The 18,809-nt window shown below is 52.5% G+C and overlaps 1 protein-coding gene across 1 annotated transcript in view; it reads left to right on the top strand.

The window, feature by feature from the left end:
- The window catches only part of LOC135972180 (butyrophilin subfamily 1 member A1-like), a 47,125-nt gene that overhangs the window by 23,829 nt on the left and 4,487 nt on the right, over positions 1-18,809 (top strand). Inside the window, exons 3-8 of the mRNA XM_065565102.1 lie at positions 2,561-2,677; positions 6,171-6,203; positions 7,507-7,539; positions 10,753-10,773; positions 15,157-15,177; positions 15,281-15,307. Of these exons, the coding sequence (XP_065421174.1) occupies positions 2,561-2,677; positions 6,171-6,203; positions 7,507-7,539; positions 10,753-10,773; positions 15,157-15,177; positions 15,281-15,307 (252 nt within the window). The remainder of the gene's footprint in view (positions 1-2,560; positions 2,678-6,170; positions 6,204-7,506; positions 7,540-10,752; positions 10,774-15,156; positions 15,178-15,280; positions 15,308-18,809) is intronic.

The raw sequence follows: 18,809 nt of genomic DNA, 5'->3' as shown, positions 1-18,809 counted from the left end.
TTTTAGGGAAAAAAGGTCCTGATTTTATGTATTATTATCTGCCAAATAACTTGGTTAATACTGAATGAATATTTCATTTACATAATAATAAAAATGTTGCATTTGTAAAGCACTGTTCATCTGAGGTCTCAAAGTGCTGGTTAGTCTATGATATGCCCAGTATTACCTGACTGTAGGGTGACCAGATGTCCCGATTTTATCGGGACCGTCCCGATATTTCCTTGTTTGTCCCGCGTCCCGACCGACGTGCGGTCGGGACAACCGGACAAACAAGGAAATGCCCCGAGCCTCGAGCCCGGAAGTGCTCGCGCCCCCCCCCCCCCCCCTGCCCCGACTCCGCCCCCTCCTCCCCCGATTGGCTCCCTCCCCGAATCCCCGCCTCTTCCCCGGGCTCACCATTCCCCCTCCCTCCACAAGTGCTGGAGGGAGGCCCGGGAGACTCAGAGGCAGCGCGGGGCCGGGGTGAGTAACAGTCCGGCCTGGCCCAGTGCAGGCAGGACTCGGGTGGTTGGGAGAGGAGGGGGGCGACCCGCGGGGCCAGGCGGCGGGGGAGGAAGCGGCCATGGCGCTCGGCGGCTGCGGCGCCCCCGAACCCCCCGAGCCGGGGCCTGCAGCAGCGCGTACGCTGGGCCCAGCCCCTGGCTAGGCACGTCTGGGCTGCCCAGCTGGTGCTATCGCGCGGCGGCCCCGGGGCGGAGGCATCGGCAGCCCAGCCCCGTTCGTTCCCCTGCGGGACGGGGGGGCTGGGGCCTGCTGCCCCCGCTCCGGGGCCGCCGCGGGATAGCACTAGCTGGGCAGCAGCCCAGACGCGACTGGCCAGGGGCTGGGCGCAGCGTGCCCGCTGCTGGGTCCCCGCAGCAGGCCCCGGCTCGGGGGGTTCGGGGGCGCCAGAGCCGCAGCCGCCAAGTGCCATGGCCGCTTTCTCCCCCCGCGGCAGTGGGAGCTGCAGCAGCGGCTGCTTCCGAGTCCCGCTGCCCGGGGGTGAGAACAGCCACCGCCTGGCCCCGCGGGCCGCCCCCCTCCTCGCCCTACCACCCGACTGAGTCCTGCCTGCTCGGGGCCAGGCCGGACTCTTACTCACCCCGGCCCCGCGCTTCCCCTGAGTCTCCCGGGCCTCCCTCCAGCACTTGCGGAGGAAGGTTTTTTTTTTTTTTTTTTTGGCCCCGCCCCCCGCCCCGCCCCCCTCCACGTCACCCCCCCCCCCCCGCGTCCCGATATTTGTCTTTGGTGATCTGGTCACCCTACCTGACTGTTATGTTCACGGCATACACACCGAGAGTTGAAAACAAAACATAAATACTCTTCCTGTAAGGCTGCAATGTAACACTGCTTTATTTCTAAGAATCCAGAACTCTAACACACCAGAGCCAAATACAGAGAGAGAAAAAGCAGGCTGCTCCCTAAGGCAGAGAACCAGAACTCAGCGCACCTTCCTCTAGGCTGGCTCTTTGCAGAGTGACTTCAGAGGACCCAGATGCATGCTGCCTACAGAGCCCCCTAGCCTGCAAGCAGCATCAAGAAACTCCTCTGTATTTAAAGTGTCAGTTCATAATTTTAAAGTTTTCTATACACCAATCACTTAACAAGGACCCTCTAGTCAGCCATTGCTCCAAGGCCCAGGGAAGAGGACTCTAGAGGAATTTTTACTCTGAATCTCCAGGCTCGTGTTTTGTTTTTATTAAAATTCTGTATTAACATATTTTGGGCCCGACTCTCTTGTGTAACTGAACCCCAGTGAGCACAGGAGAGTCGGGGGTGTCAGGTCACAACTCTCTGATTCTGAGTGCCAATCTGCACTGGATGCAGCCTTGGCATCATTTAGAGAAGCCTAGGACAGGGGTAATCGATTATTTTTTGTCAAGGTCCAAATTTCTTGGTCAAGGTATAGTCAAGGTCCAGACTCCAGAGAAAATAATAAAAAAATATAACAATGCTAATAATAAGCAAATAAAAAGATTCCAGGGTCCATTCAAAAGCATCCAGTAGTCTAGTCTAGATTTGGCCGCAGTCCACCTATTGACTACCCCGGCCTAGGGAATGCTTGAACTTATGCCAGTGGGAGGTAGGTGTAGCATAGCAGAGTCCAACCCAACCCCTCTCATTAATTAACCATGTTCAGTAACCAGGCTTGAACTTTAATTGGTTTAATAATAAAGCACAAAGGAGCCACATCTCACTGTATATTTCCCTCTGAGAGTCTTTTAACTAGTCACAAGTATCAGGGGGTAGCCGTATTAGTCTGTATCTACAAAAACAACAGGGAGTCTGGTGGCACCTTAAAGACTAAGAGATTTATTTGGGCATAAGCTTTCGTGGGTAAAAACCTCACTTCTTCAGATGCAACATCTGTCTGTGCTGTGACCATCACAGTCAGCTTTCGTGCAACATCTGAAGAAGTGAGGTTTTTACCCACGAAAGCTTATGCCCAAATAAATCTCTTAGTCTTTAAGGTGCCACCAGACTCCTTGTTGTTTTAACTAGTCACAGAGTCACCACTGTCACAGTGTCCTGCCTTCATTCTGCGCATTTGCTCCCAAGTCAATGGCACTTTCTCTTGCAGAGCTGTTTTTCCCGAGGGCCAATCCCTGGATGGTGGCTCTGGTTGTGATCCTGGCTCTCCTGGCTGGTCTCACTGCCCTGGCCAGTTACTGCTTCTGGAGGCAACACAGAGCGAAAGGTGAAGTAATAATGTGGGGGGGGGGACTTGGTGAGAGAGAGGGAGAGATTTAAAAACAAAACCAAAAGTAGTGATACGGGCATTGAGGGGCTTTGATTCAATGTTTGGAGGAGTTTCAGGCAATGGGAGCTGGGCTGAGGGTGAAGGGGGAGCTGAATAAATTATGACTTCACATGTGAACTGAGAAGTGTCAAGTGGTTTCACTATATCAGATCTCACTAAGGGATCCCAAGCGAATGTGATCCTGAACTATTCCATGGGGATCAGCCTGGCTCAGTCTGAAACACCCACGTGGGACTCAGTGACCTGGGCTTGGAGCTCCAACATATGGAACTTGGCTGTTTGCAGGAAAAACAGAAAGCAAAGTAGGAGAAGAGGGCACCCCCAGTCTCTGCTTGCTAATAGGAGCTGTGGATGGGCGAAGTAGTGGCTGTGCAAATGGAAAGGTTAGCAATTTAGCTACACTAAAGATTTGCTCAGCCTGAGATCCTGCTACAGGAACAGGGCAGTGAACTCTCTATTGTAGTAGAAGTGCTCAGTTGTAGTTTTTTTCCTCTGCTCACAAAGGGCAGAAATTGGCCTTCAGTGATCTGTGAGTTTATAGGGAGCTGGGGTTTTCAAAGCTGGCTAAAGGGTCTGAATACTCAATTTTTGTTTAAATTAATGGGCACCGAGTGTGCAAACCTGCAAGCCTGCTGTGAAAGTCCCACCCAGAGGGTTTTCTCACCTGAAGAGCTGTGAACTTTATGTAGAAATTTGCAAGTGTCAGAAGAATTGGGAAGGGGAAATGTCTGTTACAATGATTTCCCAGTGGGGACAGAAGCAGGTAATTCAGAGAAGCAGAGAGGAACTGTGCTATTTACTTGTGAAAGTTGGAACTGGGTATTGTACCTTTAGAACTGTCACCACTAGGTGTGAACTGGTTTAATTCCTGGCTTTAACAGATACATTATGTGGGTCGAGTCCACATTTAGGTGACAGGGATTCGCTCATTTTGAGTTGTATGTAAAGTTTCTCTGTGTGCTGTGATGGGGCAAGACCAGATGGCTACAGTAAAGTAGTGAGGAACAGGTATGTTAGCCCCAGGCTAAACAAATCCCTGGTACCATGGTAACCAAAAGGCAGTTGCTCCAGGTTAATCAAGACACCTGGGGCCAATTAAGATCCTTCTAGAAGTAGGGTTACCATTCGTCCGGATTCCCCCGGACATGTCCGGCTTTTTTCAGTTAAAAATAGCGTCTGGGGGGAATTTGTCAATGTCCGGACTTCCCCCACCCCCCATGCAGAGCGTGCGGGGCTTACAGGGCAGCCGGCCGGATGGTGCCACTCGCACGGGGCTCCGGCAGCCAGAGCCCTTCCTCCACTTCCCCCCTCCTCTCCCCTGCAACTTGACACCACTCCCCTCCTCTCCCTCCCTCCCCCCGCCCTGCATTCACAGATCGCCGGCCGTTGCCTCGGCCTCCGGCAGTCTGGAGCACCGATCCTGCTCCCCTCCCCTGCTGTCGAGCGCGCTGCTCTGCAGCACAGTAAGGGGGCCAGGGGGTCAGAGAAGCGGCAGGGAGGTTCTGGGGGGGGGGGTAGTCAAGAGACAGGGAGCAGGGTTGGATGGGTCAGAAGTTCGGAGGGGGCTGTCTGGGGGTTGGGGGGTGTAAGGTTTTGGGCAGTCAGAGTACAGGTGGGGGAGGGTCTCAGGAGGGGGCAGTTAGGGGACAAGGCACAGGGAGGCTTAGGTAGGGAGTGGGGTTCTGGAGGACAGTTAGGAGCAGGGGTCCCAGGAGGGGGCAGTCAGGGGACAAGGAGCGAGGGGGTGTTTGGGAGTTCTGGGGGGGGGCTGTCAGGGGGCAGGAGTGGGGAGAGGGATCGGAGCAGTCAGGGGAAAGGGAGCAGAGGGGTTTAGATGGGTCGGGAGTTTTGGGGGGGGCTGTCAGGGGGTGGGGAGTGGTTGAATGGGGCGTGGGAGTCCCAGGGGTCTGTCTGGGGGTGGGGTTGTGGATAAGGGTTGGGGCAGTTAGGGGACAGGTAGGGGGTAGAGTCCTAGGGGGCCAGTTAGGATGTGGGGAAGGTCTCAGGAGGGGGCAGTCAGGGGACAAGGAGCAGGGAGGCTTAGGTAGGGGGTGGAGTCCTGGGGGGCAGTTAGGGGCAGAGGTCCCAGGAGGGGGCAGTCAGGGGACAAGGCGTGGGGGGGAGGGTTGGGGATTCTGAGGGGGCAGGAAGTGGGAGGGAGTGGAAGGGGCAGGGGTGGGGCTAGGGCAGGACAGGGGCAGGGGTCCTCCCATCCTCTTTTTTGATTGTTGAAATATGGTAACCCTACTAGAAGGCAGTGGAAATAGCTAGATTGTTTGGGACACCTGAAGCCAATCAAGGACTGGCTGGAACTAGTTAAAAGCCTCCCAGTTAGTCAGTGTGCTGTGCTGTGGGAGGAATGAAGGTGCAAGGAAGGAGGCCCTGAGGTAATTGTGAAGAAGATATTGAGTGGGGGCTGCTGTGGGGAAGTAGCCCAAGGAATTGTACATGCCCTATTTCTAAAAAGTCAGCTTCCATAGTTGCTAAGTTTAGGGTCCCTGGGCTGGAGCCCGGAGTAGAGGGTGGGCCTGGGCTCCTCCCTCCCTTCCCTGATTAATCACTGATACTGGGAGACAATAGAGACTGTGTGAGGGAGGGTTGTTTCTCCTCATCTCCCTTGCTGGCTTATGATGAAAATGGCTCAGTAGACTGTGACCCTTGCCTCTAGAGAGAGAAGGGCTATGTGGAGGGTCACAGTGAGCCTCTGAGGCTAGCAAAATCCATCAGGAAATGCAGGACTCACGGAGTCAAGGACAGAACTTTGTCACAGTGCCCAGAGAGAGCTATGCTGGGCTCATTTCCAAACACTAAACAATCAACTGTCACTGTGTTGTTCCCTGGGCCTTTCAGAGAATTCTCCGCACCAGCTGCACTGGTGAGCTGTGGCTGGGATGCTGTAATAACACAAATACACTCAGGATTTGCACGGCTGGTCTGAGATGCTGCTCACACTGGGCATAAGATGCTCTCGCTCAGGCTGTGCTCAGCAGTGATTGGCAGACATGACGCGACCTCCATTTCCAGCAGTGTTGGTACCCCAGGGCTGACACCAAAAGGACGAACTCCACATGGGAAAGAGCTGATCTTAGCAGTGATGCCTGTAGAGGCCCATCGACACCTCACTCCCTGGCTCATGCTGACCTGAGCACCCAGCTAAAGAAAGACACCTCCACCCTGTTCTTAGATAGGGCACCTACCAACTAATCTGGCCTTACAGGGAGCTGTTCCCATGTGTCACTACGATCAGGGGACCGGCACTACCTACAAGCTCAGGAGTTGGCCTAGGATGGGAGTGCAGGGACCAACACAGATGAACCTATCTTTGTCTCTCTATTGCATAACTACAGCAGAGCTGCATTAACCAACAATAGGAGCTTCACCATAAGCATGATGGAATGAAATCTCACCTCTCCCCCTTTTCTCTCTCTAGAGATGCTGCGATCTGAACTGGAGAACAAGAAAGGTCAGTGTCTGGGCTAGTTACATTAACTGATGTAAGAGTTAATCCCAGAAATATGATAACCCTACTGATTGTTGTGAAAAGCAGAAAACTGGAAAAACTGATTTCCAATAAAATCAGGCTTTTCTGATTTTCACCCACATCGATAGAATTCTGACTAGAGTGGGGAGTCGAGGGGCCTGGCTGGAATATGGGGGTGAGGAAAAGAGGAGGCAAGAAGTGTAGCTGCGGGAGCTGACTGGAGTGCGGTGAGGGGCCTGCTAACGCTCCCTCTAACCTCACCCTCACCTTAAACCCTAACCCTGAGCTCATTGCCTCACCCTGTATCCTGAGGGATCAAACGGTGAGTTTAGTGGAAATCCGGCTGTTACAGTTCTCCAGTTTTCACAAAAATCAGGAGGGTTCTGCCCATTGATAGCTGGAACATTCCCTGAAACGCTGCAATTGATGAGACGTGGTTATCAAGAGTGATCCCGTTCCAGACAGATAGAAACACCATCGAGTTCAGTGTGGGGCCTCAGCCAGAAGGGAAAGGAGACGGCCATTTACTCTGTTTTACCTGCACGAGGCCTTGTGTCCCCAGTATAAGGGGGACAGTGGGAATAGCTAGAGGCAGAGCGCCCCTGTGTGTGTTCTACTTTCTACTGGTAGAAACATGACTCCTATGAGTTTGCAATACTTTCAGATAAATCTTCTACCTTGTAACCCACCTCTCCTGTTATTCCCTTCCAGCCACACATTGTGCAGAGAAAGGTGAGGTCCCTTTGTTCATTGCAATGGGAGGGGAGGGGAATCTCAGACTTTGCAACAAGTTTCATAGACCCCAGGACAGTTATTGAGAGCTCTCACTCTGAACTAAGTCAATTTGGTTTGTGCGGTGCACAGAGAAGCTCGGCCCCTCACACTCAGCACATGGAATGAACAGACCCAAACCCCACTCACTGAACTCACAGGGGTTTATTGCTCCCACACAGCCGGGGGAGGGAGCGGGTTTGGCTCACTCTGCCCTCTGTGTAGCCAGCACTGTGCCCAGGCTGTGAGCTGGCTGTAGTCATTAACACCCCCGGTGTGACCTGCCAGGCAGAAGGTGGCCAGGGACATGGTGGCTGATGTCATCGTGCTGCTTGCTACAGGGTCACTCTACCCATTTGCTCTCCTGTGTTATTGTCTGCGAGCTCCACCCCATCCCATCACCCCAATGATAGACTAATCCTCCCCCAGAGCTGAGCTGCATTAAAGAATAATAGGAATTTCACCATAAACATGATGCAATGAAATCTCATCTCTCATCCTTTTCTCTCTCTAGAGACGCTGCGATCTAAACTGGAGAGGGAGAAAGGTCAGTGTCTGGGCCAGTTACATTAACTGATGTAAGGGTTATTCCCAGAAATACGACAAGGGAATCTCATCTCTTCCCCCTTTTCTCCCCCTAGAGCAGTGGTTTTCAACCTGTGGACCTCAGACCCCGGCAGGTTTCCAGACTCTGTCTAATATTTCCAAAGGGGTCTGTACTACCATTCAAAATTTTGTAGGGGTCTGCAAATGAAAAAAGGTTGAAAACCACTGCCCTAAAACGCTGCGATCTGAACTGGAGAGCAAGAAAGGTCAGTCTGTGGGGCCAATAGGGTGGCATAAAGATTATATGAGAATGCTTCCCAAAAATGTGGCGGGTCAGTAAACTAGAGATTACCAAGCAGACGAGACATTTGGAATGAAGCCAAAGGGAGGCTGTGACTTAGGCTTTGTCTACAATAAGCACCTTTTAGCTACACAACTGTGTTACTACAGCCATGCTACTAAAAGATGCGCAGTGTAGCCACTCTTTGTTGGTGGGGGAGAGCTCTCCAGTGGACAAAAAACTTCCACCTCCACCTCGCGGCAAGCAGTAGCTTTGTCAACAGGAGAGCTCTCCCACAGACAAAGCGCTGCTCACGTTTGCATTTTTTGCTGGCAAAACTTTTGTCTTTTGTGTGTGTGTGTGTGTGTGTGTTTTTTTTTAACAACTCTGAATGACAAAACTTTTGTCATTCAGTTGCCAGTATATAGACAAAGCCTTAGTGTAAAGGTCATCACAGGACGGGGATTCCCTCCCCATGGGCCTCCAGGCACAGCCGGGTCCCCGGGCAAGGGAGTGATGGCTCAGGCTGCGGCTATGGAACTGAGCGGGCTGCAGCACCTGAAGTGGGGACACAGAGCAATGGGGAGATGGGTGGGAAATGAGCAGAGCCCCCATTTCAGCAGGGGTTGTGGGGGGAAGGTATTTGCACAGAGACAATTCTGATGGGGTGGGAGGGGGCTACATGTGTGTGCTGGAGAAAGTGGAAAACACACGTGGGATGGAACAATTACAAATAACATGCTAGTGTTTGAACGGGTGATGGGGAATGTCTCCAAATTGTCATCAGAGCCCAAGCAGTGAGCTCAGGGCTGCTCGTGCTGACACAGATGAGCTCTGAAGGGGAAGGGGCCAATTGTCCAAAACCCCATGGAAGTTAGAGAGACAGCACCCTGAGCCCAGGCCCTGAGTAGTCCTAGACCAGCTGGGCCAGAGACCAGAGTTATTGCTGGGGACTGTTAGACGTGTCCAGTGTTTAACAGGATACCTCACGTAGGATTCCCCTGTGTCCTGGCCTTTCATGGCCATGTAACATGAGAAGGGACAGGATTTCACTCTCAGTGACCATGTGCTGCATGTGTGTGTTTGTGTTCTGGTATAAAGGAGACATTTGGTACTGGGGGGGAAGGAGGCAGAATGTATGTTCTCTCTCCCAGCTCTGTTTTAGCATACACAGAAGTCACGCTGTATTTGGATGGAGGAGGGAGGGGGCTCAAATTCACTGTTCCTCACCCCAACAACCTTTGAAGACAAGTAGCTGCCCCAGTGTCCCTCTCCCCAATATCTGTCCTTGCATCCAGCTGTGTGGGAGAAGCACAGAAGTTGGATGTTTCTGCTAAAATAATCTGCAGTGAGAGAATTGTAAATGGTCATCAATTAGGTTTTAGTGTCACCATCCCAACACCACTGTGCTGAGGGTGAGCAGCAAACAGTGCTGCCTGCAGACTCGGGCAGATAGCACTGGGCTGGTGCACTGCTTACACACACCCAAGTCACTTGCTCAATGCTACCCATACCCAGAAAGGCTGGACACTTTTTAATACATGGAGGGTGAGATTTTTCACTCCCATCTCAACCCCGTTATGTTAGTAAAAGGACCAGAGCAGCATAAAAGGCTCCAGAAGGCCTGTATCCAGCTGGGGGAGTATTCCTCCAGTGCAGGCACTGCAGAGAACAGCTGCAGGCTGCCCTCCGAGGACCCACTCACAAGCCCTATTGTAGGGGTGTGTGGGAGATGGGCTGGGGACCAAGAGGGGAGTGTCAGGTCTGGGCCACAGCACACAGTGCTGCAGAGATTCTGGGCCATGCTGCTGCCCATATGCACCCAGGGAAAGGCTGCTGGAACTAAAGCCAAAAGCTAAACCATAAATTCTTACTCCCATTACAGAGTAAGAGCGCTGACATGGGGTGTTATACCGGTGTAACAAGAGTGGTTTAAGTTCCCACCTTACCATGTAGTGGTGTAACCTTCCCATGCAGACAAGCCCTGAGATACAGCGGGGGCTGCTTTGGCATCCAAAGCACCCAGGATCAGGAGGAAGTAAAAGCCAAAGTTGCCCTCGTTTGCCCTTGGGCTGCAGGTTCTGAGCACAGAATCTCACCCTGACAGTTTAAATCCTAGATCACAATCATGTGGCAATTCTTTAACTGGAGGGTCACACACTTTGTTGCTTACATAGTACCAGTGGTGCATCCAACTGGGCTCCTTAAACCCATCCCCACCTTCAAATGCATCCCCTCCCTGCTCAACTCTAGCCATAACCCTACTGATTGTTGTGAAAAGCAGCAAACTGGAAAAACTGATTTCCAATAAAATCAGGCTTTTCTGATTCCCCCCTCCCCCCAGTCAATAGAGTTCTGACCAGAGTGGGGAGTTGAGGGGCCTGGCTGGAATATGGGGGTGAGGAAAAGAGGAGGCAAGATGTGTAGCTGGGGGAGCTGATTGGAGTGCGGTGAGGGGCCTGCTAACCCTGACTCTAACCTCACCCTCACCTTAAACCCTGACCCTGAGGTCACTGCCTCACCCTGTATCCTGAGGGATCAAACGGTGAGTTTAGTTGAAATCCTGCTTTTACAGTTCTCCAGTTTTCACCAACATCAGGAAGGTTCTGCCCATTGATAGCTAAAACATGCCCTGAAACACTGCAATTGATGGGACGTGATTATTAAGAGTGATCCCGTTCCAGACAGATAGAAACACCATTGAGTTCAGTGTGGGGCCTCAGCCAGAAGGGAAAGGAGACAGTGTTTACTTAATGTTTTACCTGCACGAGGCCTTGTGTCCCCAGTATAACGCGGGCAGTGGAAATAGCTAGCGGCAGAGCGCCCCTGTGTGTGTTCTACTTTCTACCAGTAGAAAAATGACTCCTAGGAGTTTGCAATAATTGAGTTAAATCTTCTATCTTGTAACCCACCTCTCCTGTTGTTCACTTCCAGCGGCACATCGGGCAGAGAAAGGTGAGGTCCCTTTGTTCATTGCAATGGGAGGGGAGGGGAATCTCAAACTTTGCAACAAGTTTCAGACCCCTGGGGCAGGTATTGAGAGCTCTCACTGTGAACAGAAAATCAGTCTGGCTTGTGCAGTGTACAGAGAAGCTCGGCCCCTTGTCCGTCACACTCAGCACACGGAATGAACAGACCCAAACCCCACTCACTGAACTCACAGGGGTTTATTGCTCCCATGCAGCTGGGGGAAGGAGCATGTTTGGCTCACTCTGCCCTCTGTGTAGCCAGCACTGTGCCCAGGCTGTGAGCTGGCTGTAGTCATTAACAACCCCCTCGTGTGACCTGCCAGGCAGAAGGTGGCCAGGGACATGGTGGCTGATGATGTCGTCATGCTGTTAGCTACAGTGTCACTCTGCCCATTTGTTCTCCTGTGCTATTGGTTGTGGGCTCCACCCTCCTCCCACCTAGTCCCTTCACCCCAATGATAGACTAATCTGCTCCCAGGGAGAGTTCCCTCAAATTCCTTCTGACCCCTGTCAGTGTTTGGTTTGTGCCCTGAAGCAGGAGGGGGTTTCTCTCCCTTCCAATATGCTTGTGTTTTTGAGAATTATCACAACTCTGGATATTTGCATTTCTCTATCAGTACCTGGGCCTTTCTGAATCCTTTGTCCATTTGGGGTTTTTCTTTGCTTGTCCATTTTGTTTTAACCCTACTCACTGTAAAACTCCATATTCTCATTAGCATATAAATGTTCTTTAGTTTTATTTCTGTTAAACTCTTGTCCTCAATGCTATCTTGTGGCAAGGAGGTCCACAGGCTAATTATGCATCATGTAAACAATAGTGTTTCCTCTTATAGTTTGAAATTTGCTACCTTTCAATTTAGTTGAGTATCCTCTTGTTCTAGTAGTAGGAGGGAAGGTAGGGCTGAGAACCCAATTTCTCTCTCTCCCACTCACTGTTTTCTATTTCTCTGTCAAGTCTCTTATCGAAACTAAAATGTCCCGTCTCTTTCAATCACTCTTTATATGGCTGTGCCTTCAGGGCTCTAATCATTATTATTGCCCGTCTCTGTAATATCCTTTCTGAGATAGGGTGACCAGTACAGGTACTTCTTTGGTAACCTAAATAATTGTCATCGGCAAATTTTGCCACTTTAGGGCTTATCCTTTGTTCCAAGTCACTGATAAATAGCCCAGGGGTTCTCAAACTTCATTGCACCGCGACCCCCTTCTGACAACAAAAATGATCCCAGGAGGGGGGGCCAAAGCCTGAGCCTGCCTGAGCCCCGCCCCCTCCGTGGGGGGCCGGGGCCAGGGCCAAAGCAGAAGCTCAAGGGCTTCCATCCCAGACATGGGGCCTGTAATCTGAGCCCCAGTGCCCAGGGCTGAAGCCCTCAAGCTTCAGCTTCCACCCCGGGGGGGATTGTGGATGCCAGCGCATTGCGGGGAGCTGGCACTGTCTGGATTTGTGTCCCCCTGGGGCTGGAGCTGCGCCCCCGGCCCCGGGCACCAGTCACAGGGCAAGCTGGAGAGTCCGGGGCGGCTGGCGAGCCTGGGGCATGAGAGGAGCCGCTAGTCGGGTTGAGCTGCCTGGAGGATGTTGTTGGGGTGTGTCTGTGGGGCAGGATCCTGCCCTTCCCCTCCCCGTGTCTCCGTTTACTTTCCTGAATGGAACTGGTGAAAATCAATCGGGCTGCTGAGTGCCCTGTGAGTCCTGTCCGTAAACCATGACCCAGGGGAAACGTTACCCAGGTCTTGCACCTCCATATCTTGTGAGGCGAGGCAAAGGTCAGGCTCCTAGCCACGCACCCCACTCGTGATACACAGCCATAAAAATACTTTATGCTTGTAGAGCTCCTGCAGTGTGAGCATCACAAAGCGGCAAGTGGAAAATCATAAATAGGTGGAAACAGATCGAGTGTAAGGCCTTGGTGGCACAGGAAAATCTCTCATTTTAACAGTACCAGTATAATGAAAGTGGGACAACTTCCTGGCATGGACTTGGTATCAAAGTGCTTGTACCAGTATAGAATTACATCCACACCTGGGGTTGTACTGGGATAACTAAATTGGTTTAAAAAAATATATACCCCTAACCAAAATAGTTACCCTGGCACAAAATCTGTGTGTAGAGCAGGCCTTAGTGACTTGCCCAGGGTCACCGAATGAGGCAGTGGTATAGTCAGAAATGCAGTGCCAGAAGTCCTGTACACTAACAGCTGTCCTTCATTTTTAGCAAAATAGCTACTATTTTTTCCATTCTGTCCATACACTGAATTGCAGATTTTTGGATTTCAACTATATTAAGGCTCTCCGAATTTGTGCGTGTCTGTGTGTGGGGGTCGCCCGCTGTGACATCATCTCGGTGCGAGTTGTTAGTTTTGCTGCAGCCACTCGCACTCGGGGTCCCCCGAGCGTCTTTTGCCGGAGCGCTACCGGCTTCACGGTTTGCAAGTTACTGTACCAAATAACTAAACGAGAGAACTGTATTTAAGCGGTGAATGTGCTTTGACACAAATACTAAATAGAACCATGGTTACTACCTGGCCCTAGCAGAATCCCTTCTCCTTGACCATCATGATGCTATTCCTACCTCGCCATTATTCCTAATAATCAATATTAATTTTCACTACATTCTCCATTGTTTAGATTTATTTTCTTGTTTAGAATAAGGTCCCAATCTTAACTGCTTATTTGTAGCATTACCACCATCATCATCATTACTATTTGTATTACCATGAATTCTTAAATAAAAAATCTCATATAGATAACCATGTCTCCCTCACTAGCAGCTTGTTTTGCTCACAGACTTTTCTCTGTTTCACCCTCACTTTGTAGGTTTTACAAATGTTTTACAGTTTATGAAGCACTTAGCAACCCCCAACTAAGAACAGAGCAGGAGGGAGAAGGGGGGAATGCAGGATGCTCAGAGGAGGGGGAAGAGTTGGGGTGGGGACTTTGGGGAAGGGGTTGGAATGGGGCTGGGGAGGGGGCGGAGGCAGGGATGGGGAAGAGGTGGAGTTGGGGTGGGGCCAGAGCCCCCGTGGAGTGTCCTCTTTTTTCAGTGTTGAAATATGGTAACCCTACACATTCCTAGTCTATTCTAGGAATTGATATTGGTATAGCTACATTTTTCTGGAGTGTGGATCCAAGCTAACCCCTAGTGTAGACAGTGCTAGGTCGACGGAAGAATCAACCCAGCTACTGACTCTGGGAGAGGTGGGTTACTATGATGATAGGAGAATCCCTCCCCTCAGCATAGGTAGTGTCTATGCTGAAGCCCCACAGCAGCAGTGGTGCAGCGGCACTGCCGTAGAGGTTTAAGTGTAGACATACCCACAGTTTTCTTTTCCAGATGTGCTAGTTGGACTTCTTCCCATCATTCTCATACAGCTGATTTAGAATTCTGGTTTAGTTCTTGTTTCAGCCAGTTTACCAGGCACTGAGGTAAGGCTCACTGGGCTGTAATTCTCAGAATTACTCCAGCCAAATTTTTAAAGCTGGGGACAACATTCCCAACCGTCTGAATCTCCGGAAGTGTAGCTGATTTTAATGAGAGATGCGTATTATTGTTAGCAGCTCAGCCATATCGCTCTGTCGTCATTTCAGAACTCTTGGGCGTTTGGCACCTGGCAGGGATCTACGCTGCTCATGGTGGCTGCTGGCTCTTTAACTTATCAGTTGTTCCAATATCTCGTCTTCACACCTCAATTCCTGATATTTATTCCATCAACAGAGCAGCTCCAGGCAGGTCTCTCCCCAACATTCTCTGTGGTGAAAACTGATGCAAAGAAATCAGCCAGTCTCTCAGCATAGTCCTTACCCTCCCCAATTGCTCCTTTTTCCCCCCCTGCTGATCCAGGAGACCCATTGATTCTCAGAGTCCTGATTCTGATGGACTGAAATAATTCCCTGGTATTTGTTTTATCACTCTGCTAATTCCATTTTAGCTCCTAATTCCCATCATGCACTTCACCCGAGGTACTGTATGCTCCTTTCTGCTGGCTTCACAGGGTTAATATTTTCCACTTGCTGAGGGATCCCTGTTTGGCTCTAACAACCTCTTGTGCCTGGCCGGGTGGGGTTACTGTATTTCTCCCCTTGCTAATTCCTTTGCTGCTCAAGAAGTGCCAGGCTCTGGTTGCTGACGTAGCCTCCAGGCTGAGTCTAAGGATTTTAACTTCCCTGCTTTAAAGTCTTTTTGACTCACTTCTCTTAAAGATAATGTGATATTAGGGTGACCAGACAGCAAGTGTGAAAAATCAGGATGGGGGTGAGGGGTAATAGGCACCTATATAAGACAAAGCCCCAAATATCGGGACTGTGCCTACAAAATCGGGACATCTGGTCACTTTATGTGATATTGACTCATTTCTCTTTGTTTTATTTTTAGACAAACTCCAGGCTGAGCTCAGTAAGTTCCATTTCCCCCCGTATCACCTTGTGTGACACTGTCTCCTGCTCAGTGTGTCAGTGTTCAGGGGCGTTCTCACTCCTCTGTCTGTGTTTGGTTGCAGGGTGGAGAAGGGCCCAGCTCTACGCAGGTACTGTACATACCACTGATATTTTATCCATGGTGAGGCCCCACCTCCCCCTGGGAGCTCTCTGCTCCTTTCCCAGCATAAAGCATTTTCCTATGACATTCAATAGGCTAGAAAAAGCAATGTCACTGGGGTGGATGGAAAGGGGCAGGCAACACCCCAGGTTTATTGCAGAGCAGGGACATGCCCCCTTTGGGAAAGGGCTGATTAGTGATGAAATGCTGCCCCCTGGTGTCACCTTTGCAGGGCGGTACCTGGGCTCTGCAGGCTGGACATTCTTATCTGGCCATCATTTGAATTGAACTGCTCAGCTCTCTCTTCCCAGCAGCAGGGTGTCTATACTCAGACAAAGCTTTAGCCCACAATTTTACCTTCTAGCATGACATTCCCAAACAGGAGCTATTCAGTGTCCCCCTGGATTTGGGGTGAGGAAGGCCCTGTCCCCACTGCAAGGTGCAGACAAGTTTTTACAACCAGCTTGTGACGCTCCCTTGACCCAGATGCAACAAATTGTGCCCATGCGGCAGCTTTTCGGCCTCACAGCCGTGGCTGAACTGTGTGTGTGTGTGTGTGTGTGTGTGTGTGTGTGTGTGTGTGTGTGTGTGTGTGTGTGCTCCCAGCCTGCTGCCTGACCGTGTGTGTGTACCCTGGTGCATGCTGGGAAAGTCTAGCCAGCTCCAGGAGGGATCAGAGAGCCCAGGGGACATGCACACACACACACACATTGCATCACCACTGGCCCAGGGGTCCATGGACTCTGGAGTATCCTACCACACAGAGTTGGGAGGGAGGAGGGCACCTAGGGCAGTTACACAAACAACGCTGGGGGTCCTGTTAGTGTCACCACCTCTGAGGTGCAACAAAACAGGAAATCTGCCTTCTTCGTGTACACCACCTGTCCCCTCACCCGGGCACTGTCTCCCCATCCGAATCCTGGCAGAGGGCACAAGCCATCAGAGGCTCCTGCTCCTGGCCTGCCCCAAGTATCAGCCTCACCAAGCAAGACATGGCACCAGATCTACCCTGCTGCCCCCAGTGGTGACCCCCCACAGCTGGTACCTGCACAGTGGTGACTGGGCCCTACTGGCTTTGAGCTCCCGATCTCATTCACTGTTTCAAAGTGCCCCATCTCTGCAGCTCCCAGGCAATCTAGACACAGAGCTCCCTTTGCATAGGCACAGACACCCACCCGGCAGCTCCCCAGCTACAGCCACTGACACATCTAGGACTGGTCATGTCCTGGGCAGACTCACAGATTTCCCAGGAGCTTGACCTGGATAAAGGGACAATCCTGGGAAAACCTGGACAGGTCGGGTTGCCAACTTTCTAATCGCTCAAAACCAACCCCCACGCCTGCCCTGTGGCTCTTCCCCTTCTCCAAGACCCACTCCATCCCCCCTCCCTCCGTTGCTCACTCTCCCCCACCCTCAGTCACTTTCACTGGGTTGGGGCAGGGGCTTGGGGTGCAGGAGGGAGTTAGGGTTTCGGCTGGAGGTGTGGGCTCTGGGGTGGGGCCAGGGATGAGGGGTTTGGGGTGAAGTAAAGGGCTCTGGATTGGGGCGGGGGTTGGAGTGTGCGAGGGGGGTCTGGGCTGGGGCCGAGGGGTTCAGAGTGAGGGAGGGGATGTGGGCTCTGGAGTGGGACTGCGGATGAGGGGTTTGGGTGAAGGAAGGAGCTCTGGGTTGTGGCAGGGGGTTGGGATGGGTGAGGGGTTCAGGATCTGGGAGGGAGGTTGGGTGCGGGAGGGGACTCTGGGCTGGGATAGGGGGTTGGGATGTGGGAGGGGGTGCATTATGGGATTCAGGGTCCCAGCAGCACTTACCATAGGTCCCAGGAAGTGTCCACCAGGTCCCTGCTGCACCTAGGTGAATGAGTGGCCAGCGACACTCTGCGTGCCGCCCTCACGCCTGCAGACGCTGCCCCTGCAGCTCCCATTGGTCGCAGTTGCTGGCCAACGGGAACTGCGGAAATGGCACTTGGGGCGAGGACAGTGCAAGGAGCCTCCCTGGCCGCCCATGTGCCTAGGGGCCACCAGGACCTGGTGGCCTCTTCCAGTAGCCGCATGGAGCTAGGGCAGGCAGGGAGCCTGCCTTAGCCCTGGGCCCCTGCTGCGCCACTGACCAGACTTCTAATGTTCCAGTCAGCGGTGCCAACTGGAGCCACCAGGCTCCCTTTTCGACAAGGCCTTCCAATCAAAAACCGGACAGCTGGCAACCCCTAGGTCCTGTCCACATGGCCCAATAACACCCCGCTGAGCTGGGTACAGGTAGCCACATGCCAGCCCAGGCCCCTGGCAGGGACGCTGAGCTGCCAGGGTCCCTAACAGTGTTAACTCTGTCACATGCCACACACCATGCTTAGAGCCCCGTGGTCCCAGCCCCAGGACAGCTGTAACCTAGAACCATAGCAATGGAGGGCTGGAAGGGACCTCGAGAGGTCGCCTAGTCCAGCTTCCTGCACCGGGGCATGGCCTAGACTATCCCTGGCAGGGGTTTGTCCAACCTGTTCTTACAAACCCCAGTGATGGGGATCCCACAACCTCCCTCAGAGCTGAGTCCAGAGCGTCACTGCCCTGAGAGTTAGAAAGTGTTTCCTCATCTCCAGCCTCAACCTCCCTTGCTGCCGATTGTGCCCATTGCTCCTTGGACAGGCCCTCGCCCGGCCCACTGGGGGTGTCACCAAGTGTGAGCATCGCTGGTGTCGCACTGTGGGGGGGAGGGAAACCAGCTGGCTCAGGGGGGCTGTGAGGGCAGCTGGAGCCTTTCACTCCCCAGTCACTGATCTCAGCCCAGGCTCAGAGTCCGGTTCCCAGCGGACAGGAGCTCACATCATAACTCACCTTAACGGCAGCCTCGCTGGCCACCTCCGCAGGGAGGCCAAGGCCTGAACGGGCCCCAGGGACGGTTCCTCCCCAGGGAGAGGCTCCTGCAGTTATCAGGGCTGAGCCACGTTGGCAGGACAGTGTGGGGGGCTCACACGGCCGCTGTGATGTCCTCGTACCCTCGATACACAGAGCTCCAACAGCTGCCGTGTAAACCCCACTCGTATCCCCAGCACTGAACTCACTGACACTGCCCCAAGACCGCTCTCCTCCTGGGGTGGGAACGGGTGAGTAAGGGGCACTGGAAGAGGGGGGCCAGGGGCCATAGCCAATCACTTTTACCAATGGGAGGGCTATTCCCTCCCACTTTTTACCAGCTGTAAGGGTGAGCGACGAGGGGAGGGGCCGAGAGGAGCAATTAGGGGGTCAGGGTGTTGCGGGGAAGAAGTGGTGTGAAGGCAGAGGCTTGGGGAGAAGGGGCGGTGTGAGAGCGGGGGTTCAGGGAGAAGGGGCGGTGCGGGGGCAGGAGCTTGGGGAGAAGGGCTGGCATGAGTGGGTGACCCCTCTACTTTTAGAGAGCTTCCATCACCCCTGGGGAGTACCATCTTGGATCCTGATCCACGGGCACATCTGTGTATTTGCCAGGTGTGCAAAGCTCTCTGGGTGGAGACACTTTCACACTCA

This window comes from Chrysemys picta, chromosome 12 (assembly GCF_011386835.1).
Source record: "Chrysemys picta bellii isolate R12L10 chromosome 12, ASM1138683v2, whole genome shotgun sequence".
Taxonomy (NCBI): Eukaryota; Metazoa; Chordata; order Testudines; family Emydidae; genus Chrysemys; species Chrysemys picta.
This window is presented reverse-complemented; position numbering and strand designations above follow the sequence as displayed.